The 25,305-nt window shown below is 42.7% G+C and overlaps 1 protein-coding gene across 1 annotated transcript in view; it reads right to left on the reverse strand.

The window, feature by feature from the left end:
- The window catches only part of LOC126203548 (uncharacterized), a 255,598-nt gene that overhangs the window by 175,892 nt on the left and 54,401 nt on the right, over window positions 1–25,305 (reverse strand). The window contains exon 3 of the mRNA XM_049937870.1: window positions 24,695–24,787. Within this exon, the coding sequence (XP_049793827.1) occupies window positions 24,695–24,787 (93 nt within the window). The remainder of the gene's footprint in view (window positions 1–24,694; window positions 24,788–25,305) is intronic.

Consider the following 25,305-nt stretch of genomic DNA (forward strand, 5'->3'; position numbering starts at 1 on the left):
GAGCAGATTTTTTATCAATCCAATTAAATTAACTTTTTCATAGTTATTTATTCTTAACTAAGTTCAGCCTCTCCCTCTGCCTCCCTACCTCTCATGACCCCTACCTCCCCCTCCACATACACATATACCAACATGGACACACAACATTATTATACTCAAAATTCTACTAGGGAGCATAAGAATACGTGGACTGGGAGACTATTCAGTTAACAGGGGAAAGCCTTAGTCTGGTAGGCATTTTTGATAACTTTCACAATACAGTGAAGGTAACTACTCAACACATATCTGAAGCACTGAGCAATTGACAAGCGCATAAGCTAGACTGAAAACAATGCTGAGTTTTTCTTCTTCAGAGCTAACTAAGAAAAACACTCACAATACTTTATAAAGAGGCACACTAGTTCACTGTTTCTCATACCGATTTGGCACTCAGTGTCAATTTTGGCAATCAGCGCTGCCACTTACTAATAGATACATCTGAAAGTGAAAAAAAAAAAAAATGTTCCTAGCTTTTGGAACAATTCATCCTGATATTTAGAGACCGATTATGTCAGCAGTTTGGTCCCATAACACCTTACCACAAACATCCATCCTGGTATTGGGACAAAGTAGTCAGCCAGAACAAAATTGGTGTGTGTGTGTGTGTGTGTGTGTGTGTGTGTGTGTGTGTGTGTGTGTGGGTGTGTGTGTTTTATTAGTTAGCTTTGTAGAAAGACATTGTTCCAAAGGACAACAACATTTTCAAATTTCTTTCAGTGCCTGTTGACTACTCAGTATCTCAACCACACACTGGGTGTGTAGCATAGCAACTACTAGCATTATGATTATATCAATGTCTCGACCCCTTCAGAATTTTATGTAATACATATGATCGACTTAACTGATGTTAAAAATGCAACTAATAAAGACTTCACCTACATATAATACAGAAAAAAAATTAGTCCTCTCATAAGGTGAGGTGATTGAACTATTTATATGTCATCAGTTACCTTAAGTAAATTTAAGCAAGTGTGGCTGCACAAAGCACAGGAACTATTGTGATACAGACATGTGTAGAACATCATAATGAGAAGCTACGGGTGAGCAGCTATGGGACAGTGATGGTAATGGAAATGCATGTGGCTGGAAGTGGGTAGAATATCCGATGTGGAGATAAATTCCTTCTTTAAAGTTCTAGGAGGTTGGTTTGTGGTGCATGTTGACATTCTGTAACATGAGAAATTCTTGGAGCGTCACCATTACAGGGAACCCTGGAGGAGATTGCCGTGACACCCTGTACATTAAGTTCCAACTGAACCAAGTACAATGTCTAAATAGTTAATAGCTTTGTGCCTAAAGAATGGATGCCACAGGAAATCTGAGTTCTGGCATTCTAGCAGCAGACGAGCAGGTGGTACAGCAGCATTCTGTCCAGGCCACCAGGGAGTGTGTATGGTGATGACAGAAGTCATTGATGAACCACACCTCTTCCTGCATCTGTAGTGTCCATGACAAAAATAGGCCTGCATGTATCCTTCTATGAGGGAGCTATTTAGGTCAGTGTGTAAACTTAGCAGTGCAGTTCCATTGCAACGAATTATCAACAAGGAGATTTCAGCAATGCCTCTCTATGAGCTCTGCCACCATTTTCCAGGACAGCATGACGCTGAACTCTGTCATCATCTTCAGGACAGCATGATGCTTCTGTGTGATTGACAAAATGCTAGCTGGAACTTGTTATAATTTCTACTGTTCTTACTTCACCAACAAGATATTGCCAAGACTTTACTTTGTGCTTCTATCCTTGCTGGACTTAGAATTGCTATTAATTGCATCAGGCCATAAGTACTCCACAATTACACGAAAAAACGGTAGCAGCATGCTTATAAATATATTTATTCATCTATGTCTTTGTTTATATTCAATATATACTATTCATGAAGAAACTGGTCAAATATTTACTGTGTTTTAGAAAGCAGAGAGACATTAGGCTACTGGCCTACTTTTGTTTCTATTCCTTTGATATATGCCTATTTAATTTGCTTGTTGTTGTTGTTGTGGTCTTCAGTCCTGAGACTGGTTTGATGCAGCTCTCCATGATACTCTATCCTGTGCAAGCTTCTTCATCTCCCAGTACTTACTGCAACCTACATCCATCTGAATCTGCTTAGTGTATTCATCTCTTGGTCTCCCTCTACGATTTTTACCCTCCACGCTGCCCTCCAATGCTAAATTTGTGATCCCTTGATGCCTCAAAACATGTCCTACCAACCGATCCCTTCTTCTAGTAAAGTTGTGCCACAAACTTCTCTTCTCCCCAATCCTATTCAATACCTCCTCATTAGTTACGTGATCTACCCACCTTATCTTCAGCATTCTTCTGTAGCACCACATTTCGAAAGCTTCTATTCTCTTCTTGTCCACACTAGTTATCGTCCATGTTTCACTTCCATACATGGCTACACTCCATACAAATACTTTCAGAATCGACTTCCTGACACTTAAATCTATACTCGATGTTAACAAATTTCTCTTCTTCAGAAACGATTTCCTTGCCATTGCCAGTCTACATTTTATATCTTCTCTACTTTGACCATCATCAGTTATTTTACTCCCTAAATAGCAAAACTCCTTTACTACTTTAAGTGTCTCATTTCCTAATCTAATTCCCTCAGCATCACCCGATTTAATTTGACTACATTCCATTATCCTCGTTTTGCTTTTGTTGATGTTCATCTCATACCCTCCCTTCAAGACACTGTCCATTCCGTTCAACTGCTCTTCCAAGTCCTTTGCTGTCTCTGACAGAATTACAATGTCATCGGCGAACCTCAAAGTTTTTACTTCTTCTCCATGAATTTTAATACCTACTCCGAATTTTTCTTTTGTTTCCTTTACTGCTTGCTCAATATACAGATTGAATAACATCGGGGAGAGGCTACAACCCTGTCTCACTCCTTTCCCAATCACTGCTTCCATTTCATGGCCCTCGACTCTTATAACTGCCATCTGGTTTCTGTACAAATTGTAAATAGCCTTTCGCTCCCTGTATTTTACCCCTGCCACCTTCAGAATTTGAAAGAGAGTATTCCAGTCAACATTGTCAAAAGCTTTCTCTAAGTCTACAAATGCTAGAAACGTAGGTTTGCCTTTTCTTAATCTTTCTTCTAAGATAAGTTGTAAGGTTAGTATTGCCTCACGTGTTCCAACATTTCTACGGAATCCAAACTGATCTTCCCCGAGGTCCGCTTCTACCAGTTTTTCCATTCGTCTGTAAAGAATTCGCGTTAGTATTTTTAGTAATTTGCTTATGTATTTAATAATGTGTGTTAGAGCATATTTATGGTCCAGCTGTAGGAATATTTATTTAATTTCAAGTTATTTAAATGTAAATCCAGAATTTCGTATGTGTTTCAATACGTTTGTGAGTGTGCGTTGGCTTGGAGACATGGTGGGTGCGCTCTAGCCAATCAGTGCTTGTTACTACGGTAGGCGACTACTGAAGTCAATGGTGAGACTGTATGTAAGTGGAGGAGGAGAATTGAGTCGCACAGGACACAGGGGAGTGCTGGACAGGAAGGCACGATGGAAAATACTTGGAGAGTGTTGAGCAGTTTGCGCGTGGTTGTGGGGGATAGAAATATTTCGTAGTGCCAACTTGTGCACTTGTGAGATTTACGTGGCTTCTGCAGTGAATACGAAGTATGCATTTAGAAGTGAATATCTCCCGAGCTATGGTGTTGCTCATAACTAATTACATGAAGTAGGAATCTATTGTTTCCTTGTTATTCCACTTATATTTTATTTAATTGGTGGACCATTGACACCAATAAGTGTTTTACAGCAATAAATGGCATTCTTAAAGGTACTTCTGCTATTGTACTCATCATTTAAAGCCGTTAAAATGGTACATGCAGATTTTATTTAATTGCAATCTTTCATTAATAAATTTCTATGTTACATTCAAAATTCGCAATTGCCAAGTGTTAAGAACCTTCGACCATTTGTTTCATGTGTATATTCATATTGTATACTGTAGACTCAACAGTATAACTTTTAATATTTCAACTCTGAGTCTAAGGGTACGTAGCTGAGGGTCACAATTTTTTAATTGAAAGCCCGCAGCGTCCTAGCAGGACACTCATTGCCGGGAGTTCCGATGCCCTGAAAAGATGGGCAACAACTTCTAGGCTTGCACAAGGCGTTCACAGCACATGTAGCAGCTGTGTGATCCCTGTGATATCAGGGGGCTCAGCCAGATTGGTACATAACGGCCCCACCACGTGGACTGGCTATCAAGCATGTGACCTAGCTAGGAGGCGAAAGTACTTCGGCAGAGAGGGTGGGGAAGGGGGAAAAGGGAGCGGGAGAGGGGGAGGAGGAGGGGGAGGGGGAGAGGAACCCACGCCAAAGATGCTAGGGAGGGAGATGTTACCCATCTGGCTCACATTATAGATTTCAGATTTAGAGATGAAGGTCAAACCCCTGATGGGGACCAAAAAACAAAATCTTGAGTACTAACATCAACATCTTTTGCAATGAACTTGTCAGGTTCAGCTAAACTGGTGGCTGTCCTACCTTTGCTTAACGTGATTCAGAAGAATAAAGACCTTCAGTTCAGCAACAATAACTTTATTGCGAGCGTGTATCTGATGACGCCTGGCATGGATGGACTGATCGGAGTTACAAAATTTGCTTCTGGCCTCTACAGAAGGATCCTTAATTCTGGGAAAACTTCCATAGTTATTGGAGAGAAAACAGTACTCGTATACACAAGCCAGGAGGCACGGAACAATCAATTAACTCAAAAAACAAGGAACAATAATAATAAACAGAACGTATATAAAAGCTAGAAAACACAGAGCATCTAGAGGTTGGGCACGGAACTACACAGACATTGTGTACAGTAATTACGACCGCACAGCACTGCACTGACACACGCGCACACACCACACCAGCGAGCTTGAATTAGCACGTAGCAGCGTCGCTACATCAGCCCCGGGTGGAAGCGGAGCGTCGGTGTCGAGATACCGCGTCGGTAAGTGCACCCGACGTCCAGAACGGATCAACCGTGTCGGAGGAGGAGGAACAGCATTAGGAGGTGGATGTTGTGCTGCGTTGGGCGGCGGATGTTGAAGAGCCGGCGCCGGAGATGTGGCGCCAGTGTCTGGAACAGCAGTAGGTGGATGCCTATGACAAGGTGCCGCTAGTGGGGTGTCAGGAAAAACATACGCAGGTTTAACCCGATTCAACACAACAGTCGTGGTTTTGCTGTTCACTAGGATATCCGTTGTGTGGGCACTGTGCCGTAGCACTTCGTATGGACCAGAATAAGGAGCTTGTAGAGGTGGTTTAACGCCCTCAGTGCGGAGCATGATGTGACGACATTGTTCCAGGTCCTGGTGCCCAAAAGTGGGCGGCTTGTCATGATGTGTGGCTTTCGGAGGGCAAATCTTTGATACATGGTCCCTCAAGCGTCGCAAGAAATCCGGTTGGCCAGTAGCAACTGTCTCTATGGCATCAGCGTATACAAAGTCACCAGGAAGGCGCAGTGTTTCTCCATAAACCGGTTCCGCCGCTGACAACCCCAGGTCTGGTTTGAAAGTCGTCCGTAAGCCTAACGAGACCACTGGTAGTGCGGTTGTCCAGGTTTCTTCGTGGCACATCAGCGCGGCCTTCAAACAACGGTGCCAGCATTCGATCATTCCGTTGCTTGCTGGGTGATAACTTCTGCTCTTATGGTGGGTGTAACCACAGAACTTGGCCAGCTGTGAGAATAGGTCTGATTCAAATTGCAGTCCACGGTCAGTGGTAATATGTGATGGGCACCCAAAACTTGCCAACCACGACATTGCAAAAGCGGAAGCTAATGTGTCTGCTGTGATATTATCCACTGGCACTGCCTCCGGCCAATGTGCAAAACGGTCGATCATTGTAAACAGATATCTTTGTCCGTTCGAAGGTGGAAGTGGTCTGACTACATCCAAATGAACGTGGGCAAAGCGGACGGTGGTATCAGGAAAATCGCCGATCGGTGTGTGTACATGGCGGTTAATCTTGCAGCGTAGGCACTGAAGACAAGATCGGACCCACTCGCGGCAGTCTTTTTGCATGCCCGGCCACACGAAATGTTGCGATACTAGGCGGAATGTCGGGCGTAACCCCAGATGGCACAATCCATGTACTGTATCAAAGGCTTGTCTTCTAAAAGGAGGCATCAGAAAAGGATGAGGTCGGCTGCGAGAAACGTCGCAGTATAGCTGTGTATCTTCCCCCGGAACATCAACGAGTTTCAGTTGCAATGCGGAAGCCATATCTTTAACATAGGCGAGGAGTTCTTCATCGTCTCTCTATGCCTGTGCCAGTGCAGGAAAGTCTATGGTACTGGAAACACTGCTGATCCGTGATAGGCAGTCCGCAACAATGTTGTCGATCCCAGAAATATGTCTAATGTTGGTAGTAAACGGGGCCACGAACTCAAGGTGATGAAATTGACGGGGGGGAGCAGTTTACACTATTCCAACGGAAGGCGAACATGAGTGGCTTGTGGTCTGTATGTATCGTGAAAGTTCGCGCATCCACTTGGGGGCGGAAATATTTCACTGCTTGGTATACCGCCAGGAGCTCACGGTCATATGTGCTCCATTTTCTCTGTGCAGGCGAAAGCTTGTGGGAATAATACGCCAGTGGCTGCCATGCGTTGTCCGACCATTGTTGTAACGCAGCTCCGATCACCATCTGGCTTGTGTCTACGACAACTGCTAATGGCGCATAGAGCTGTGGGTGTGAGAGAAGCGCCGCATCGGCCATGCCTTCTTTGTTGCCTTGAACGCAGAACACATGTCCTCTGTCCACTGTATCAGAGACTTGCTATTTACTTTAGGGCCTGATTATGCCACCAGCAAAGGTTCCTGCAGATCTGCAGTGTGGGGAAGGTGTCGTCGATAAAAATTGAGCATCCCCAAAAAACGATGTAATTCTTTGATCGTAGTGGGTCGGGGTAGCTGCAAGATAGCGTCCACCTTCTCAAGCAGAGGAAGAGAGCCTTCAGTAGAAATCTTATGTCCAAGAAATGTCACCTCTGACTGCCCAAAAACACACTTGTCCACGTTCAAGACGATGCCGTAACGCTCCAATAGCTCGAAAATCTCTTGCAGATGTTGTTCATGGCCAGCAGAGAACACTAACACATCGTCCAGGTAGGAGAAACAAAACGGCAGCCCCTGGAGAACCGAGTCTATAAACCTTTGCCAGGTCTGAGCGGCATTGCGTAAACCGAAAATCATAAATTTGCTTTCAAATAAACCGAAAGGCGTTATTATTGCAGTCTTTGGAATGTCGTCATTGGCCACCGGACTCTGTGTATATGCTTTAGCGCAGTCCAGAACTGTGAACACCGTGGCACCATGTAAAGCGTGATTATAAGCCCTCAGTAACGGAACAGGATATCTGTCTGGCACTGTTCGCGTGTTAAGTGCACGGTAGTCACTGCATGGGCGCCAAGCTCCACCCTTCTTCGGAACAAGATGTAATGCGGAGGACTATGGGCTCTTAGATGGCCGCATTATGCCCTCGCGAATCATGGTGTCAAATTCTGCCTTCGCTATCAACAATCGGTCCGGAGCGAAACGCCTAGGTCGGCATGCTACTGGGGGACCATCAGTCGTTTGAATGTGATTCACCGTGTCATGTGGTATGAACCTGGAAAGGCCGGGTGGCCTGGTCAAGTTCAGATAGTTAAGCAGTAATTCGGTGTACTCACCCTCCGTAGCATGGACAAAATTGGCACTGTGCGTTGGGGTGTTGCGACGGAAACCCGTGACTGCTAAGCCAGTGACGCTGTCTACCAAGCGTGCATTCGTGACATCCAGCAACAGCTGGTAGTGCGCCAGGAGGTCATCCCCGATGATCACCTCCATGACGTCAGCCACTGTAAAATTCCACTTGTATGGCGACGTAGGCCAAGATTAAGCTCCATCCTCTGTGTGCCGTATGTTGCGATGGAAGAATTGTTGGCAGCCGTTAGACGGAAGGCAGTTGGCAGCCGGCAATGATGTATGGCTGTTCGTGGTATGATACTCAGGTCCAACCCAGTGTCAATTAAAAACTTTACGCCGGAACTCCTGTTGGTTACGAACAGGCCCTTGGAGGATAACTGGCAGTCGGTTGCGCCTATTGTCGACCGCCGGTGGTGTTTGGGTCCGAGCATGACGATGTGCATTTCCTTGCATGAACCTAAACTCGGCCGCCATCGTAAATGACGCGCACTTTAATAAACAGTGTACCAACCTTGTTTCACGTAGCTCACTTGTTTGTCACTCCCAGCTACCCAACAGCTGGCATTTATGCAAACTTTCGCCGTCCGCGCCACAACCCAGCCTAGCGGCCGCCGCGCACACTATACCACAGACAGTCACCTCGTGTACCGTATCGCGCGATTCCGTGGTTATAGACGGCACCGCCCACAAACTTCACTTGCAAGACGGACTGCCTATCTCTTGCCGACCACGCCGTCTCAAGCCAGAACTCATGAAAGTGGCTCGCGAACAAATAGACGATCTCTTAACAGCCGGCATCATAGAACCATCTGCCGGATGCTGGGCCTTGCCTATCCACTTCGTCACAAAACGCGACGGCACCTGGCTTATGGTTGGCGACTATACTAAGTTGAACTCTCGTACTATAATAGACATGTACCCGGTTCCTAAAGTCGCGGATTTTAAACATGCTCTTGCAGGCGCCATATATTTCTAGGTAGTGGACTGTAGGGCCTATCATCAAATTCCGATAGCACCAGAGGATATTGAAAAGACAGCTGTTACAACACCTTCCGGCCTTTTCCAGTACCAGTTCATGCCCTTTGGCCTCCGCAACACTGTACAAACTTGGCAGAGATTCATAAACAAGGTGTTGTTTCATCTGGATTTTTGTTTCGTTTACTTGGAACACATTCTTATTTTCAGTCCTACTTTGCAAAAGAACAAGGAACATTTGCAGATTGTTAAAGACACTCTTACTGCTGCCGGTGTTTAACTGAATAATAAGAAGCTCCAGTTGCACCAGACTTCAGTAAGATTCTTAGGCAACATCGTGTCAGCTAAGGGCCTCACTCCTCCTGAGGATAAAATCAAACCTGTTTTGGATTTGCCACACCCTCACTCGTTTAAGGAGCTGTGCAGGTTCATCGGAACAGTTAACTATTATAGGAAGCACTTGCCTGCCGCAGCCAAGGTTCACACTCCCATAACAGAAACCCTTGCTCGCAAAAATACAACTGGTATCCGTCAGGTCTCCTGGACCCCTGCCATGGAACAAGCTTTTGACAAACTGAAGCACCTACTAGCAAACGCAGTGACTGTTGCTCACCCGCATCCGGACGCTACATTTTTTATTACCGCGGATGCCAGTGATACCGCTGTAGGTGCTGTCCTCAGCCAAACTGTCGGAGATACTACCTCTCCTTTGCAGTCCTTTTCTAAGAAGCTCAACAGCGCTCAAAAAAAGTACTCAGCCTTTGATAGGGAGCTCTTGGCAGTGTATGAGGCTGTGAAACACTTTCGCACCGAGGTTGAGGGTAGGGACTTCTACATTTTAACCGACTATAAACCTTTGGTTGCTGCTGTAAAGAACCCCCTGACTGACCCTCCACCTAGACGCTTCCATCATTTGGACTTTATATTGCAATTTACCTCTGACATACGACACATCAAGGGTGCAGATAATGTGGTGGCAGATTTTTTGTCTCGTGTTGGTGCTCTCACAACTCTGATAGACCTCTCTAACTTGCCTCAGCTGCAGTCTGCATACATGGACATTATGGACCTTATTTATGATCACAGCTCGTCACTCAAACCTGTGCGATCCACCTTTCCCGGTGTCATAGGCGAGGTTTGGTGTGACGAATCAACTGGTACACTCCGTCCCTTGATACCCAAACCTACAGAAACAGGTGTTTGACAAATTACACAACCTAGCTCATCCAGGTGTGAGAACCTCTACCAGACTTATTTCAGAGCGCATCGTCTGGCGCAACATGCATTGCGACTGCCAAGCCTCGGCCTGTGCCTGCATTCCGTGCCAACAAAATAAAGTTTTGCGGCACACATTGCCCCCACTAGGCAGCTTCACCGCTCCTCCCAGTCGCTTCCAGCACGACTTGGTGGACCCCCTCACCCCCTCCGAGGGTTACAGATATGTGCTATCTCTTATAGACAGAACCTCTCGTTGGGTGGAAGCTGCCCTGCTACGCAATATTACATCTGAATCAGTGGCACGATCCTTCATAGACACTTGGATTTCACGCTGTGGCTGTCCTGTTTACTTGATGACCGACCAAGGCCGTCAATTTGAGTCTGCCTTTTTTTCTGAACTGTGTAGGCTGTGTGGCATCAAGAAAATTCGTTCAACACCATACCACCCCCAAAGCAACGGCTTCGCGGAACGTTGGCATAGGATGCTTAAGACTGCCCTACTTTGCCATGGCCTCCTTTGGATGGAAGCCCTGCCATTCATCTTTGTTGGTATGCGGACCACTTTCAAGGAAGACCTTAAAGGCTCAGTGGCCGAGTTCGTCTACGGCCAGTCCCTTACACTGCCAGGCGAACTTATTGCTCCTACTCCAGTCGCCAAACCATCCGAACTGCCATCCTTGGTAGAACGGGTGAGGTTACACTGTAACAAGCTTCAACCCCTGCCCCCTTCCAGCCACACTCCGCCACAAACATATGTTCCCAAGGCGCTCGAAACTTGCGAATTTGTGTTCCTTCACGACAACACTAAAAAGCCCCGTTACAGCCCCCTTACACAGGTCCCTACAGAGTTGTCAAACAAACCAGTAACACAATGGACATCATAATTAAGGGCTCAGTAACTACTGTCTCCCTCAACAGGGTTAAATCTGCTCGCGTCGAGTTTTCCCCTACCTCACCCACCGTTCAAGAGACCACGCCCTCTGGCCACCCTTGGCCTTCTTCCTCAGCTCATGATTCGAGTAAGCTCACGCCTATACTGGCCCCGTCAACAAGCCCACACTCATTCTGTGGTTTTCCGCCTCCCGGCTCCCATAGCAGAGGCCCCAGTTCCCAGGGCTCTAATATAACAGTTCCATCTTCGTGCAACAGCACACCGCACCGCTCTTCTATCCGGTGCAGCCTGCAGGTTCCTGCCACACCCACTCAGACCTCACCACCTGACACTCACCCCTCTACTCACAGCACACTGCCCTCACCGTGCTACTGTTTCCCCACCCTACCGGCTCAGCTTACCTCTCTGTTAGCAGGCGCCACTTATGAGTTCTCTACTCACGTTCATCCTAATGACATTTGTGGTTTATCTGTCATCTTAATGGTGATACCGCATTAGTGCTGCTTGCGTGTGACAATTTGTGTGACTCGTTAGGTGGTGTGTCACAACGTGTAGTGAATTGTTTCAAAATCTCTCGAAGTGCTACGTGTGGCAACCTACGTGCTTACATTACGCCAAGTGGAAAGGTGATCATTAGGTTCCCTGCCGATGACACCCTTCCACACCAGCGCTCCCGCACCGGCTGAAGACTACGACCGCCGACGTCGCTTCAAGACTTCAGCATCAGCATTCTAGGATTTGCTCCACACTCTCCTCCCACACGGCCGGTGCCGTTAGACGCGGAGGAACTCACTGTAACCCACTTAAACTCTCGCCAACTGCCCCACCTTCGGGTACTTACTCCATACTGTAGGGGGGGGGGGGGGGGGGGGCTATGGGGCGTTGATCCATGAATCGATAGGCCAGAACATCATATGTGTATTATGTCTACAAGTTGATCTTTGTTTTATATACTTCCGGGACCTCAGCTCCCGCCTAGTCTGCGACCTGTACATTTGTTGTGGAATAAAAGTATTGATGATTAGAGGAGAGAACCGTGGTCATTACCTTACCAACTTGATATCTCCTTCAATACTTTACGGAAGACAGAGAGGCAAACAATAAAAAAATGAGGTAAGTACTAATTTAGAACTATAGATGTATGTGCAGATCAGTACAGACTAACTACTAAATAATGGTCAGTGTCTTGTTTGAAGATACTTATGAGAGTCAAAGGACATGAAAGGGAGACAGTAGCTTAAAGGAGAATGAGTCAGGGTTCTATCCTGTTACCAGTGTCATTCATTCTGCATAGTGAGCAAACAGAAGGACATGATGCTGAAAGAACTAGACTGAGAAATGAGACACTAAAATTAGTGGATGAGTTTTACTGTTTGGGCAGCAAAATAACTGTCAACAGCTGAAGAAGCAAGGATATAAAACACAAACTAGCAATAGTAAGATAAGCAATTCAGAAAAGAGAAATTTGTCAATGCTGAATATAAAATTAACTATTAGGAAGTCTTTTCTGCAAGTATTTGTCTAAAATTTTGCTTTCTAAGGAAGCAAAGTGTGGACAATAAACAGCTGAAGGAAGAAGAGTATAAAAGCTTTCAAAATGTGGCACTACAGAAGAATATTGTAGATTAGACAGTTAGATTAGATAATTAATGAAGAGGTAATGAATCAAATTGGGGAGGAAAGAAGCTTATGGTGCAACTTGACAAACAGAAGGGGTCAGTTGATAGGACACATCCTGAGGCATCAAGGAATAGTCAGGTTATGTAAGGAAGTGAGGGGACTAATCATTGTAAAGAGAGACCAAGAGATGAATGCAGTAAGCAGGTCCAAATGGATGTAGGTTGCTCAACAACTGCAGCACACATGGAGGAATTTAAACAATCATTCTTCCCACACTCCATACATGAATGGAGCTGGGAAGACCCTGATAACTGACACAATGGGACATACCCTCTGTATGCACTTCACACTGCTTTGCACAGTACAAATGTAGATGTAGATGTAACAATAGTCTTGGATGGAGAACTACATCAAACCAGTCTTTGGACTGAAGACCACAACACCAGCAACAATGGTGGAAGGTGAGACATCATTTTTATGCTGAGAATTTATAGCCAATAAGTGCCTGATCCTTCTCCAAGCTATTAAATGTCAGCTCCAGCTAATGTATTGCTACCGATGGGCCAGAAGATATACAGAGTGCAACAAAATCAGCCAAAAATAAGTAATACTCTACTAGGAACCTTATATTGACATGATGCTATTAATGGACACAGAAAAGATTGTGACAGTTCCTTAGTGTGCACTGAAAGTGGTGTGAACTGTTCACACTACTGCTACATAGCTGTTCCAGGCTTGAAGGAGGAGCAAAGTACTGCAGAATCATCCACGAATACAAGTGTCTATTGGATCACTTCATGTCAAAATAGCAAATGAGGTGTGGCAGCTAAATGTCATATTTTACTGAAATGCAGTTGAATGTAGGTTTGCACAGCCTAAGTTAACATGCAATATGTTTTCCTTCAGATCAAAATAATTTTCAAATGATGGGTTTAGCATTTTTGAGGATAAGTGTCAAGAAATATGTATACTGTATATTCAGAAAAATGAATAGATTTGCACCTGTAATAGATCTGTAATGATTAAATTTTTGTGCACAGCTCATGAGCACATACACTTAACTAATCTGATAGTTAAAGTGTTTGCATTTTGCAAACTGGGTGTTTTATTTGTCACTAACTTCAACTATTTACTGTAAAATTTTCTGTCATCTCTTCACACAACATAAAACGTTGGAAAATCTGAAACTTAATTTAAGTTGGAAGAGAGATAAACATTTTTCTTAATATATAAACCAAAAGTCAGATAACTTTTAGCATTATGTTCCTCAATCAGTAAAAACCAGAACATTATAGGATCACTTTGTTGTCTGTCTGTCTTTGTGCCTGTCCACCTGTCTGTTAAGACCCCTTTTTCTCAGGAACAGGTAGTCTTATCAAGTTGAAATGTATATCACATACTCAGGCATATGATCCCTTGACGTTGTAATAAATAGAAGCTTTTAAGTCAGTGCAATCAAAAGGCGCAGCCATTTATGTCACAACTGGCTACATAGGTAGCAGGGGCTGTGCGGAGGGAACTGAGTGGTTTTTTAGGTTAGAAGGTCTTGGGAAAGTACAGAAAGACTTTCAGTTTCAAAGGGTGCAGGACAAACACAGGAAGAGGTAGACATAGGAACAATCAGTATTGTAGTTGTAAACTGCCATAGCTATGTTGGAAAATAAACAGAGCTCCAAACGCTAGCAGAAAGCACTGAATCTCAAATCGTTACAGGTATGAAAAGTTGGATAAAGTTAGAAATAAGTTCAGCCAAAAGTTTTACAAATGACCTAACCATGTTCAGAAAGGATACATTAAACACAGTATGTGGTGGAGTGTTTATTGCTGTCAGTAGTTTACCTTGTAGTGAAACCAAAGTAGATAGTTCTTATGAATTAGTATGGGTAGAGGTTCTATTTGACAACCAGAACAAATTAATAATTGGTTCCTTTTGCTAAGACCTTCCCCCCATCCCCTTGACTCAGATGATACAGTTGCTGAACACTTCAAAGAAAACTTGAGTCTCTTTTCAAATAGGTACCCCATTCATACAGTTATAGTTGGTGGTGACTTCAACCTATCCTCAATATACTGGCGAAAATACATGTTTACTATCAGAGGTAGGCATAAAACATCATTCAAAATCATCCTGAATGCATTCTCAGAAAATTGTATTGAACAATTAGTTCAGGAGCCCACTCAAAGTGTAAATGGTTGTGAAAACATACTAGAATTCTTAGCAACAAATAATCCTGAGGAAATAGGGAGTATTATGAAGGACACAGGGATCAGCAACCACAAGGTTGTTGTAGTGAGACTGAATACCTTAACATCTAAAGCCACCAAAAATAAATGCAAAATACATCTATTTTAAAAAAATTCGCGTGAGGCCTACCTAAGAGACAGTCTTCACTCTTTCCAATATGAATATGTAAATGTAGACCAGATGCAGTTTAAGTTCAAAGAAAAGGTATTGATGGTTATTGACAGACATATACCAAATAAATTAATAAGAGATGGTACTGATCCCCCATGGTGCACTAAACAGGTCAGAACAGTGCTACAGAAGCAATGAAAAAAGCATGCATGCCAAACTTAAAAGAAAGCGAAATCTGAAGATTGGCGAAGTTTTACAGAAGCTTGAAAGGTAGCGTGAACTTCAAATCAGGATACTTTTCATACTTTCCACAACAGGACTCTGTTTGTGAAATCTGGCAGAAAATCCAAAGAGATTCTGGTTGTATGTGAAGTACACCAGAAGAAAGACCCAATCAATACCTTCACTGTGTGATAACAATAGTGATGTTACTGATGACCATGCCACTAAAACAGAGTTGCTAAACTTGGTTTTCCAAAATTACTTCACTCAAGATGATGAAATAATGTTCTGGAATTCTAACTAAGAACAACTGCCAACATGAGGAGCATAGAAGTAGATATCCTCAACATAGGACAGCAGCTTAAATTGCTTAATAAAGGCAAGGCCTTTGATGCTGACTGTACACCAGTCAGGTTCCTCCCAGAGTATGTTGATACAATAGCTCTATATCTAGCAGTCACATACCACTAATCACTCATTGGAAGATCCATACCTTAAGACTGGAAAGTTGCACAAGTCACAATAATACCCAAGAATGGGAATAGGAGTAATCCACTAAATTACAGGCCCATATCTCTATCAGTAGTTTGCAGCAGGATTTTTAAATATATACTGTGTTCTAACATTATGAGTCATCTCAAGGAAAACAATTTATTGACAAACAGCCAACACAGACTCAGAAAATTTTGTTCTTGTGAAACACAACTAACTCTTTCTTCTCATGAAATAATAAGTGCTATTGACAGAAGAAGGCAAACTGATTCTACATTTTTAGATTTCCAGGAGGCTTCTGACACCTTTCCTCACAAGCATGCCTAAGGAGTATTGTCTCAGTTGTGTGACTGGATTCAAGGTTTCCTATCAGAAAGGTCACAGTTCAAAGTAACTGATGGAAAGCTATCTAGTAACACAGAAGTAATATCTGGCATTCCCAAAGCAAGTGTTATAGGCCCTCTGCTGTGCCTGATCTGCAAAAACAATTTGGGAGACAACCTGTGTGGCACTCTTTAGACTGCTTGCAGATGATGCTGTCATTTAGTATCTTATAGAGTCATCAGATGATTGAAACAAATTGGAAAACAATTTATAAAAGCTAAATGTATAGTGTGAAAAGTGGCATTTGACTCTTAAATGATGAAAAGTGTGAAGTTATCCATATGAGTACCAAAAGGAATCCGCTAAATTTTGGTTACATAATAAATCATACAAATCTAAAGGCTGTAAATTCGACTACACACTTAGGGATTACAATTACAAATAACTTAAGATGGAAAAGTTGGGACAATCACATAGTCAACATTGAGGGGAAAGCAAAGCAAAGACTACAATTTACTGGCAGAATGCTGAGAAAATGAAACAGTTCTACTAAACAGATTGCCTATGTTATGCTTGTATGTCCTCTTCTGGAGTATTGATGGGCTGTGTGGGATCCACATCAGATAGGAATGAAAAAATTCATAGAGGGGCAGCTTGTTTGGTGCTCGTGAAACAGGGGAGACAGCACCACAAATATGATACATGAAATGATGTGGCAATCATTAAAACAAATGTGCTTTTCATTGTGGGGCAATCTTCTCATGAAATTTCAATCACCAACTTTCTTCTCGAGTGTGAAAATGTTTTGTTGTTGCCCACCTACACTGGGAGGTATGACCATCATAACACTGAAGAGCCAAAGAAACTGGTACACCTGCCTAATATCATATAGGGCTCGGGTGAGTACGCAGAAGTGCCGCAAAATTACTTGGCATGGACTCAACTAATGTCTGAAGTAGTGCTGGTGGGAACTGACACCATGAATCCTGGAGGGCTGTCCATAAATCAGTAAGAGTACGAAGGGGGTGGAGATCTCTTCTGAACAGCATGTCGCAAGGCATCCCAGATATGCTTAATAAGGTTAATGTCTGGTGAGTTTGGTGGCCAACAGGAGTGTTTAAACTCAGAAGAATGTTCCTGAAGCCACTCTGTTGCAATTCTGGACATGTGGGTTGTTGCATTGTCCTGCTGGTTTTGCCCAAATCTGTCGGAATGCACAATGGACATGAATGGATGTAGGTGATCAGACAGGATGCTTACGTACCTGACACCTGTAAATGTCATATCTAGACATATCAGGGGCCCTATATCACTCCAACTGCGCAATGGCGCACACCATTACAGGGACTTCACCAGCTTGAACAGATCCCTTTTGACATGCACTTTTGATGGATTCATGAGGTTGCCTCCATACCCGTACACGTCCATCTGCTTGAAACAATTTGAAACAAGACTCGTCTGTCCAGGCAACATGTTTCCAGTCAACAACAGTTCAATGTCAGTGTTGATATGCCCAGGCGAGGCGTAAAGCTTTGTGTCGTGCTGTCATCAAGGGTACACGAGTGGGTCTTCAGCTCCGAAAGCCCATATCGTTGATGTTTCATTGAACGGTTCACACGCTGACACTTGTTAATGGCCCAGCATTGAAATCTGCAGCAACCTGCAGAAGGATTTTACTTCTGTCATGTTCAATGATTTTCTTCAGTCATTGTTGGTCCCATTCTTGCAGGATCTTTTTCCGGCCACAGTGATTTCAGAGATTTGCTGTTTTCCTAGATCCCTGATATTCAGGGTACACTTGTGAAATGGTCATATGGGAAAATCTCCACTTCATTGCTACCTCGGAGATGCTGTATCCCATTGCTAGTGCACTGACTATAACTCCATGTTCAAACTCACTTAAATCTTGAGAACCTGCCATTGTAGCAGCAGTAACTGATCTAACAACTGTGCCAGACCCTTTTGTCTTATGTAGATGTTGCCGACTGCAGCGCTGTATTCTAATGGTTTACATATCTCTGTATTTGAATATTCATGCCTATACCAGTTTCTTTGGCACTTCAGTGCAATAAAATTAGAGAAACCACAGCCCAAACAGAAAGATTTAAGTGTCCGTGTTTCCTGTGCATTGTTTGAAAGTGGACTGGTAGGGAAGGTGATTTGATGAGCCCTCTGCCAGGCACTTGATTGTGAATTGTTGAATGCCATGTTTGATACTTGCAAACTCACTCATCAAAACCTACAGGGTACTTCCTATTGGTTTATATTCATGAAATTTTGCAAGAAGCAAAGTTTCACAGCACGAGTAAAGGAAAAAATCCCCCCCCCCTCCCCCCACCATTTGTTATTCGACTGTCTGTCTGTCCATGTGTTAAGGCCCCGTTTGCTCGGGAAACAGCTGACATATCAAATTGAAATTTATGTCACATACTAAGGTCTATAGCACCTGGACACAGTAATAAATGTAAGGCTCTAAGTCAATGCAATCAAACGGTACGGCGATTTATGTCACATATTTTGATGCTCGTAAACTGTCATCAAAACTAGTATGTTACTTCCCAGTGACCTAGAATCATGAAATATGGCAGGAAACAAGGTTCCATAGTACAAGTAAAGGAAAAAAAAACTGATGTGTTCATTTGAAATTATAGCACATGAAAATAATATTTCTTTGTCATTTTTTGTCTGACAGTCTGTCCGTCTGTCTGTTAAGACCCCTTTTTCTCATGAATGGGTAGATGTATCAAGTTGAAATTGGTGTAACATACTAAGGTCCCTTGGTGATGTAAAAAAGTTAAGGTCTAAGGCAATATAATCAAAAGATATCACCATTTATGTCACATATTCTGATACTCAGAAAGTCACACATTAAAAGCTATAGTGTACTTCCCATTAACTCAGAATTACGAAATTCAGCAAAAAGCAAGGTTTCATAGTGCAAGTAAAATGGAAAATATCAGAAATTTATTAATTTTTAATCATATCACATGAAAACAATATTTCTTTTATCGTTTGTTATCTGACTTCAAACTTAAAACATTTTTAAATGTCTTGCAATTCCCAGGACCAATACGTTGCCAGTATATATGTTGACAAAATGCAAAAATCATCCACATTCTTGACTCCTGGGATGTATGAACTGTTTATATACATAATTAAGTTTGCATGTAACCCTCGGAGCGAGTTTCCTACTCATACCTAGCCAATTTTTTAAAATTTATTTTGCATTTAAATATATATAACTAAATACATCATATAATAGAGTGAAACATTCCACGTGGGAAAAATATATCTAAAAACAAAGATGATGTGACTTACCAAACGAAAGTGCTGGCAGGTCGATAGACACACAAACAAACGCAAACATACACACGAAATTCAAGCTTTCGCAACAAACAGTTGCTTCATCAGGAAAGAGGGAAGGAGAGGGAAAGACGAAAGGATGTGGGTTTTAAGGGAGAGGGTAAGGAGTCATTCCAATCCCTGGAGCGGAAAGACTTACCTTGGGGGGAAAAAGGACAGGTATACACTCGCGCACACACACACACACATCCATCCGCACATACACAGACACAAGCAGACATTTGTAAAGGCAAAGAGTTTGGGCAGAGATGTCAGTCGAGGCGGAAGTAGAGGCAAAGATGTTGTTGAAAGACAGGTGAGGTATGAGCGGCGGCAAATTGAAATTAGCGGAGATTGAGGCCTGGCGGATAACAAGAAGAGAGGATATACTGAAGGGCAAGTTCCCATCTCCGGAGTTCTGACAGGTTGGTGTTAGTGGGAAGTATCCAGATAACCCGGACGGTGTAACACTGTGCCAAGATGTGCTGGCCGTGCACCAAGGCATTTTTAGCCACAGGGTGATCCTCATTACCAACAAACACTGTCTGCCTGTGTCCATTCATGCAAATGGACAGTTTTTTGCTGGTCATTCCCACATAGAAAGCTTCACAGTGTAGGCAGGTCAGTTGGTAAATCACGTGGGTGCTTTCACACGTGGCTCTGCCTTTGATCGTGTACACCTTCCGGGTTACAGGACTGGAGTAGGTGGTGGTGTGAGTCCAGATCATGAAGATATGATCTGGACTCACAGTGAAGAAGAACTCCAGAATTTTCTCTCCAACCTCAACTCCTTTTGTTCCATCAGATTCACCTGGTCCTACTCCAAATCCCATGCCACTTTCCTTGACGTTGACCTCCACCTGTCCAATGGCCAGCTTCACACGTCCGTCCACATCAAACCCACCAACAAGCAACAGTACCTCCATTATGACAGCTGCCACCCATTCCACATCAAACGGTCCCTTCCCTACAGCTTAGGTCTTCATGGCAAACGAATCTGCTCCAGTCCGGAATCCCTGAACCATTACACCAACAACCTGACAACAGCTTTCGCATCCCGCAACTACCCTCCCGACCTGGTACAGAAGCAAATAACCAGAGCGACTTCCTCATCTCCTCAAACCTAGAACCTCCCACAGAAGAACCACAAAAGTGCCCCACTTGTAACAGGATACTTTCCGGGACTGGATCAGACTCTGAATGTGGCTCTCCAGCAGGGATACGACTTCCTCAAATCCTGCCCTGAAATGAGATCCATCCTTCATGAAATCCTCCCCACTCCACCAAGAGTGTCTTTCCGCCGTCCACCTAACCGTCGTAACCTCTTAGTTCATCCTTATGAAATCCCCAAACCACCTTCCCTACCCTCTGGCTCCTACCCTTGTAACTGCCCCCGTTGTAAAACCTGTCCCATGCACCCTCCCACCACCACCTACTCCAGTCCTATAACCCGGAAGGTGTACACGATCAAAGGCAGAGCCACGTGTGAAAGCGCCCATGTGATTTACCAACTGACCTGCCTACACTGTGAAGCTTTCTATGTGGGAATGACCAGCAACAAACTGTCCATTCGCATGAATGGACACAGGCAGACAGTGTTTGTTGGTAATGAGGATCAGCCTGTGGCTAAACATGCCTTGGTGCACGGCCAGCACATCTTGGCACAGTGTTACACCGTCCGGGTTATCTGGATACTTCCCACTAACACCAACCTGACAGAACTCCGGAGATGGGAACTTGCTCTTCAGTATATCTTCTCTTCTCGTTATCCGCCAGGCCTCAATCTCCGCTAATTTCAATTTGCCGCCACTCATACCTCACCTGTCTTTCAACAACATCTTTGCCTCTACTTCCGCCTCGACTGACATCTCTGCCCAAACTCTTTGCCTTTACAAATGTCTGCTTGTGTCTGTGTATGTGCGGATGGATGTGTGTGTGTGTGTGCGTGAGTGTATACCTGTCCTTTTTCCCCCCAAGGTAAGTCTTTCCGCTCCAGGGATTGGAATGACTCCTTACCCTCTCCCTTAAAACCCACATCCTTTCGTCTTTCCCTCTCCTTTCCTCTTTCCTGATGAAGCAACAGTTTGTTGCGAAAGCTTGAATTTCGTGTGTATGTTTGCGTTTGTTTGTGTGTCTATCGACCTGCCAGCACTTTCGTTCGGTAAGTCACATAATCTTTGTTTTTAGATATAACTAAATACATTGTTATAATAGAGGGAAACATTCCACGTGGGAAAAATATATCTAAAAACAAAGATGATGTGACTTACCAAACAAAAGCGCTGGCAGGTTGATAGACACACAAACAAACACAAACACAAACATACAATGTTTGTGTTTGTTTGTGTGTCTATCATCCTGTCAGCGCTTTCGTTTGGTAAGTCACATCATCTTTGTTTTTAGATATAAATACATTGTTAGAAATTTACAGAATTTGTCTGTTGGTAAGAAACAAAATGTATTTGTATTTTTCATTTTATACAGTGTTTAGACTAAGGAAGATTGCCAAACTTAGAGAAAACATTAGATTTGTCTTGAAATAATTCAGTGGTGTCATAACTAGGCTGGATGAAATTAAAAACAACGGGAAGTCCAGGTTGTTGTATCAACAACTATGAAAATGGATGTTCGCTCTCTGCCAACACATTCACCAGTTTTTCCCCTCTCTGATCCTTTCCTCTTTTGTTCTCCATTCCCCTGCCTCTCCCCAACAGACTCCTGACACTGCCTCTGGCAGCTTTGTCCTGCCACCTCCTACAGTAGTTCCTGGATGCTCTGCCAGACAGCACTCTTCTCTCCCCCCCACCCATACTCTGGTATCCTTTCCCCTTCCCTGCCTCTTTCCTGATCGGGGCTTTCGTTGAATGCAACAGTTGCAGCCTTTAGAGCGGCCAGAGATAGCAGTCATGTGTGCATGAGGTGTGCCTGCTTGTGTGAATCTGTGTGCCTTCCTTTCTTTTCTGAAGAAGGCTTTGGCCAAAGCTTGGTGTGTAATGGACTTTTTGTTGTAGCTGTCTGCAACTGAGCGTATCATCTTTACAAAATTGCTGAATGAAGTTTAGTTGTTCTATGTACTGTTTCTGATGACAGTGCAATATCATGGATCGTTCTGTAGGTAAACAAAGAATCAATGTCTGAAAACCATATACAGCAAATAAACTGGCCCTCTGGATGTTATTATTCCACTTGATAAAAATATAAATATACTTACATTAATTATTTGTGTTGAACTGCCACCAGTCACCTTTATATTTATTTTCAGTTTAACAAAGCTCTATGTTTCAAGTATGTTCTGCTCATTTTGTCACTTTGTTAGTTACCAGATTTTCATATATTTAGGCATGTTTTAAGTAACTTCAATCTAATTTTTTTGGATGTTCAAAAGACTAAACTTAAGGGTATGAAAGCCAAAAATTGAATTCTGTTTCTTTCAACAATGACAAAAATTCACTGTGAGGAATCAGGTTATTGCCATCAATTGGAATGTAATGGGTTCACAACAGTGACACAAAGCAAAGCTGAGAAATAATTTGAGGACATTTTCTTTGGATTTTGTCTGAGAAATGGGATATGTTTCACTCATCCCAAGACAGTCTTTGTGCTCTAAGCATTTCATTAAATTACACCAGACACCTTCAAAATCCTGATAATGAAGTTACAGCAGTTTCTGAAGTTGGTTTTCTGCCAATTTATCATTACTTTATTACAAAAAGTGTTTATGCAACAGCCTAATGGAAACCAATATTTATGTTGGTTTTTAGAAAACTGTCACTCTTTAACATCATGAGTTATTATTTGTTCCATTATACATTTTTTTGAACCTACAGGGTGACAATTATTGAATGACATCAAAAAAATGTAAATTAGTTACAAACTGTGGTGTGCAGACACTTTATGCAACATGTAAATGTCACTACAGATATTTAGATTTTGGTTATGAATGTTTGATATGCCTGCCATCACTGGCGATGATGTGGCGCAGATGAATAGCAAAATTCTGCATGACCCTCAGAAGTGTTGGGACATTGATGTTCTCCTGAATGGCTGTTTTCAGCTCAGCAATGGTTTTGGGGTTATTGCTGTACACCTTGTCTTTAATACTGCCCCACAAAAAGAATCACATGTGTTCAGATCCAGAGAATGTGGCAGCCAATCGAGGCCCATGTCAGTGGCCTCTGGGTAGCTCAGATCCAGAATACGGTCCCAAAAGTGCTTCTCTAGGACATCAAACACTCTCCTGTTTTGATGGGGTCGAGCTCCATCTTGCATGAACCACATTTTGTCAAACTCAGTGTCACTTTGGATAACGGGGATAAAATCATCTTCTAAAATCTTCACGTACCATTCAATAGTCACCGTGCCATCAAGGAATATCACACCGATTATTCTGTAGCTGGACACTGCACACCACACAGTCACTCATTGAGGGTAAAGAGACTTCTCGATCAGAAAATGCAGATTCTCAGTCTCACAAATGCATCAATTTCGCTTACTAATGAACCAATCCATTAAAAAGTGGGATTCGTTGCTAAACCAAACCATACTAATTCCCATCATGCCCCAAAGCCAACTGTGCAGTTTGAATGTCCTACTGGAAGCTGTTCAGAAGTTATGATGATTTTATTTATTTTAGTTCAATAACTGTCTCCTTGTAAGACTACTCCATAGAATAGAAACCTAGCAACCAGAAGATGAAGAATATGACTTCCCAGACTTGTTTCAAGTGGCCTTTTTTTAAAATTACTTTTCTTAAGTGACGTATCACATAACAAAGCATTATCTTTACAATAATATTTGCTTGTATCTTACTGGAAGCCTAAGTATAACATCTCTTCAGAACTTGGATCTTTTATTGTTGAAATATAACACTACTTCTTTTCATTGTAACACTGACATGGGATTTTAAATGCATACTTCTTAGCTAGAATATGATGGCAGAACTTGTGTTCTAGGTTACATGAGTATATGAATCCCATAGTAAACTGCTTTTTTACGACTGTAAGTGCACCTTCATCTTTGCAAGATTACACTTCCATAAATTATTACCTCTCTCCTATCTTTTTTCTGGCTTCACTCTCAAACTAATACTTCAAATATAACTCTCACATGTCTAAAACTCACCTTAAGAAATTCTATTTTGATCCTCGTTTTCTGTTCCTTTCACACAGGTCATTATTAATTAACGCATTTCATGAACAAGTTTCCACATATGGCATACTTTTCGCTTCATATGCTCCTTCAACACTATGTTGAAATGTTCTGCTTAACAATACTGCTCAGTGAGCCAATAACAGAGCTCACTGTCAAGCTGAATACTACACGCAAAAGCTAAAATTTCAACGGGTCACTTTCACTGTAATATTCCCTTTCATTTTCCTAAAGATCCTTCTGTTCCCCGTTTTCAGTGCAGCGAGTAGCAACTCTTATGGTATTGTGGTATGAATTACTACACTTAATTTTGTGACAAATGATATTTAACATTACTTTCATCATTACCTTTAGCTGTGGTAGTTCAATATGAGTCATTTCCAGAGGTGAAAATAATAGATTCTTGGTCAAATCTCTTGCCTTGGGAACTTTTTTTGTAATCTGAAAATATGCAATTAACATATCATTGGATTAACTGATTAAAACATTTTTAACAGATGATTATCAATGCAATAATACCATGTTCATTAATTAATTAATTCATTCATTCACAAATCACTTTCCACAAACAGCATCATGAACGAGAGTCTTCATGGGCGTAAATTGAGTTAAATTAAACATCCTGCAAGTTGCTTTTATGAAGTCCACTACAATCAGTTATGACTAGTGCTAATCTTCTCACATTGATAACTACGAAATTACTCCTAGATTACTTTACAAATGAAGGACAGTATGAATTATGATAAACTAATACTCACCACATAGAGGAAGCAATGAGAGAAAGACAAAGAAATTTAATACCAGACTGAGCAGTCAGTCAAAGTCCATTATCAGATATAGGAACACACACACACACACACACACACACACACACATTTATACATGCACAACTTTCCCACTCACTTGCTCACTCACTGTCGCCTCTAGGTGCTGAGGAACAACCAACTGCAGTGAGCAAT

The sequence above is a fragment of the Schistocerca nitens genome, chromosome 9 (assembly GCF_023898315.1).
Source record: "Schistocerca nitens isolate TAMUIC-IGC-003100 chromosome 9, iqSchNite1.1, whole genome shotgun sequence".
NCBI classification, from domain to species: Eukaryota; Metazoa; Arthropoda; class Insecta; order Orthoptera; family Acrididae; genus Schistocerca; species Schistocerca nitens.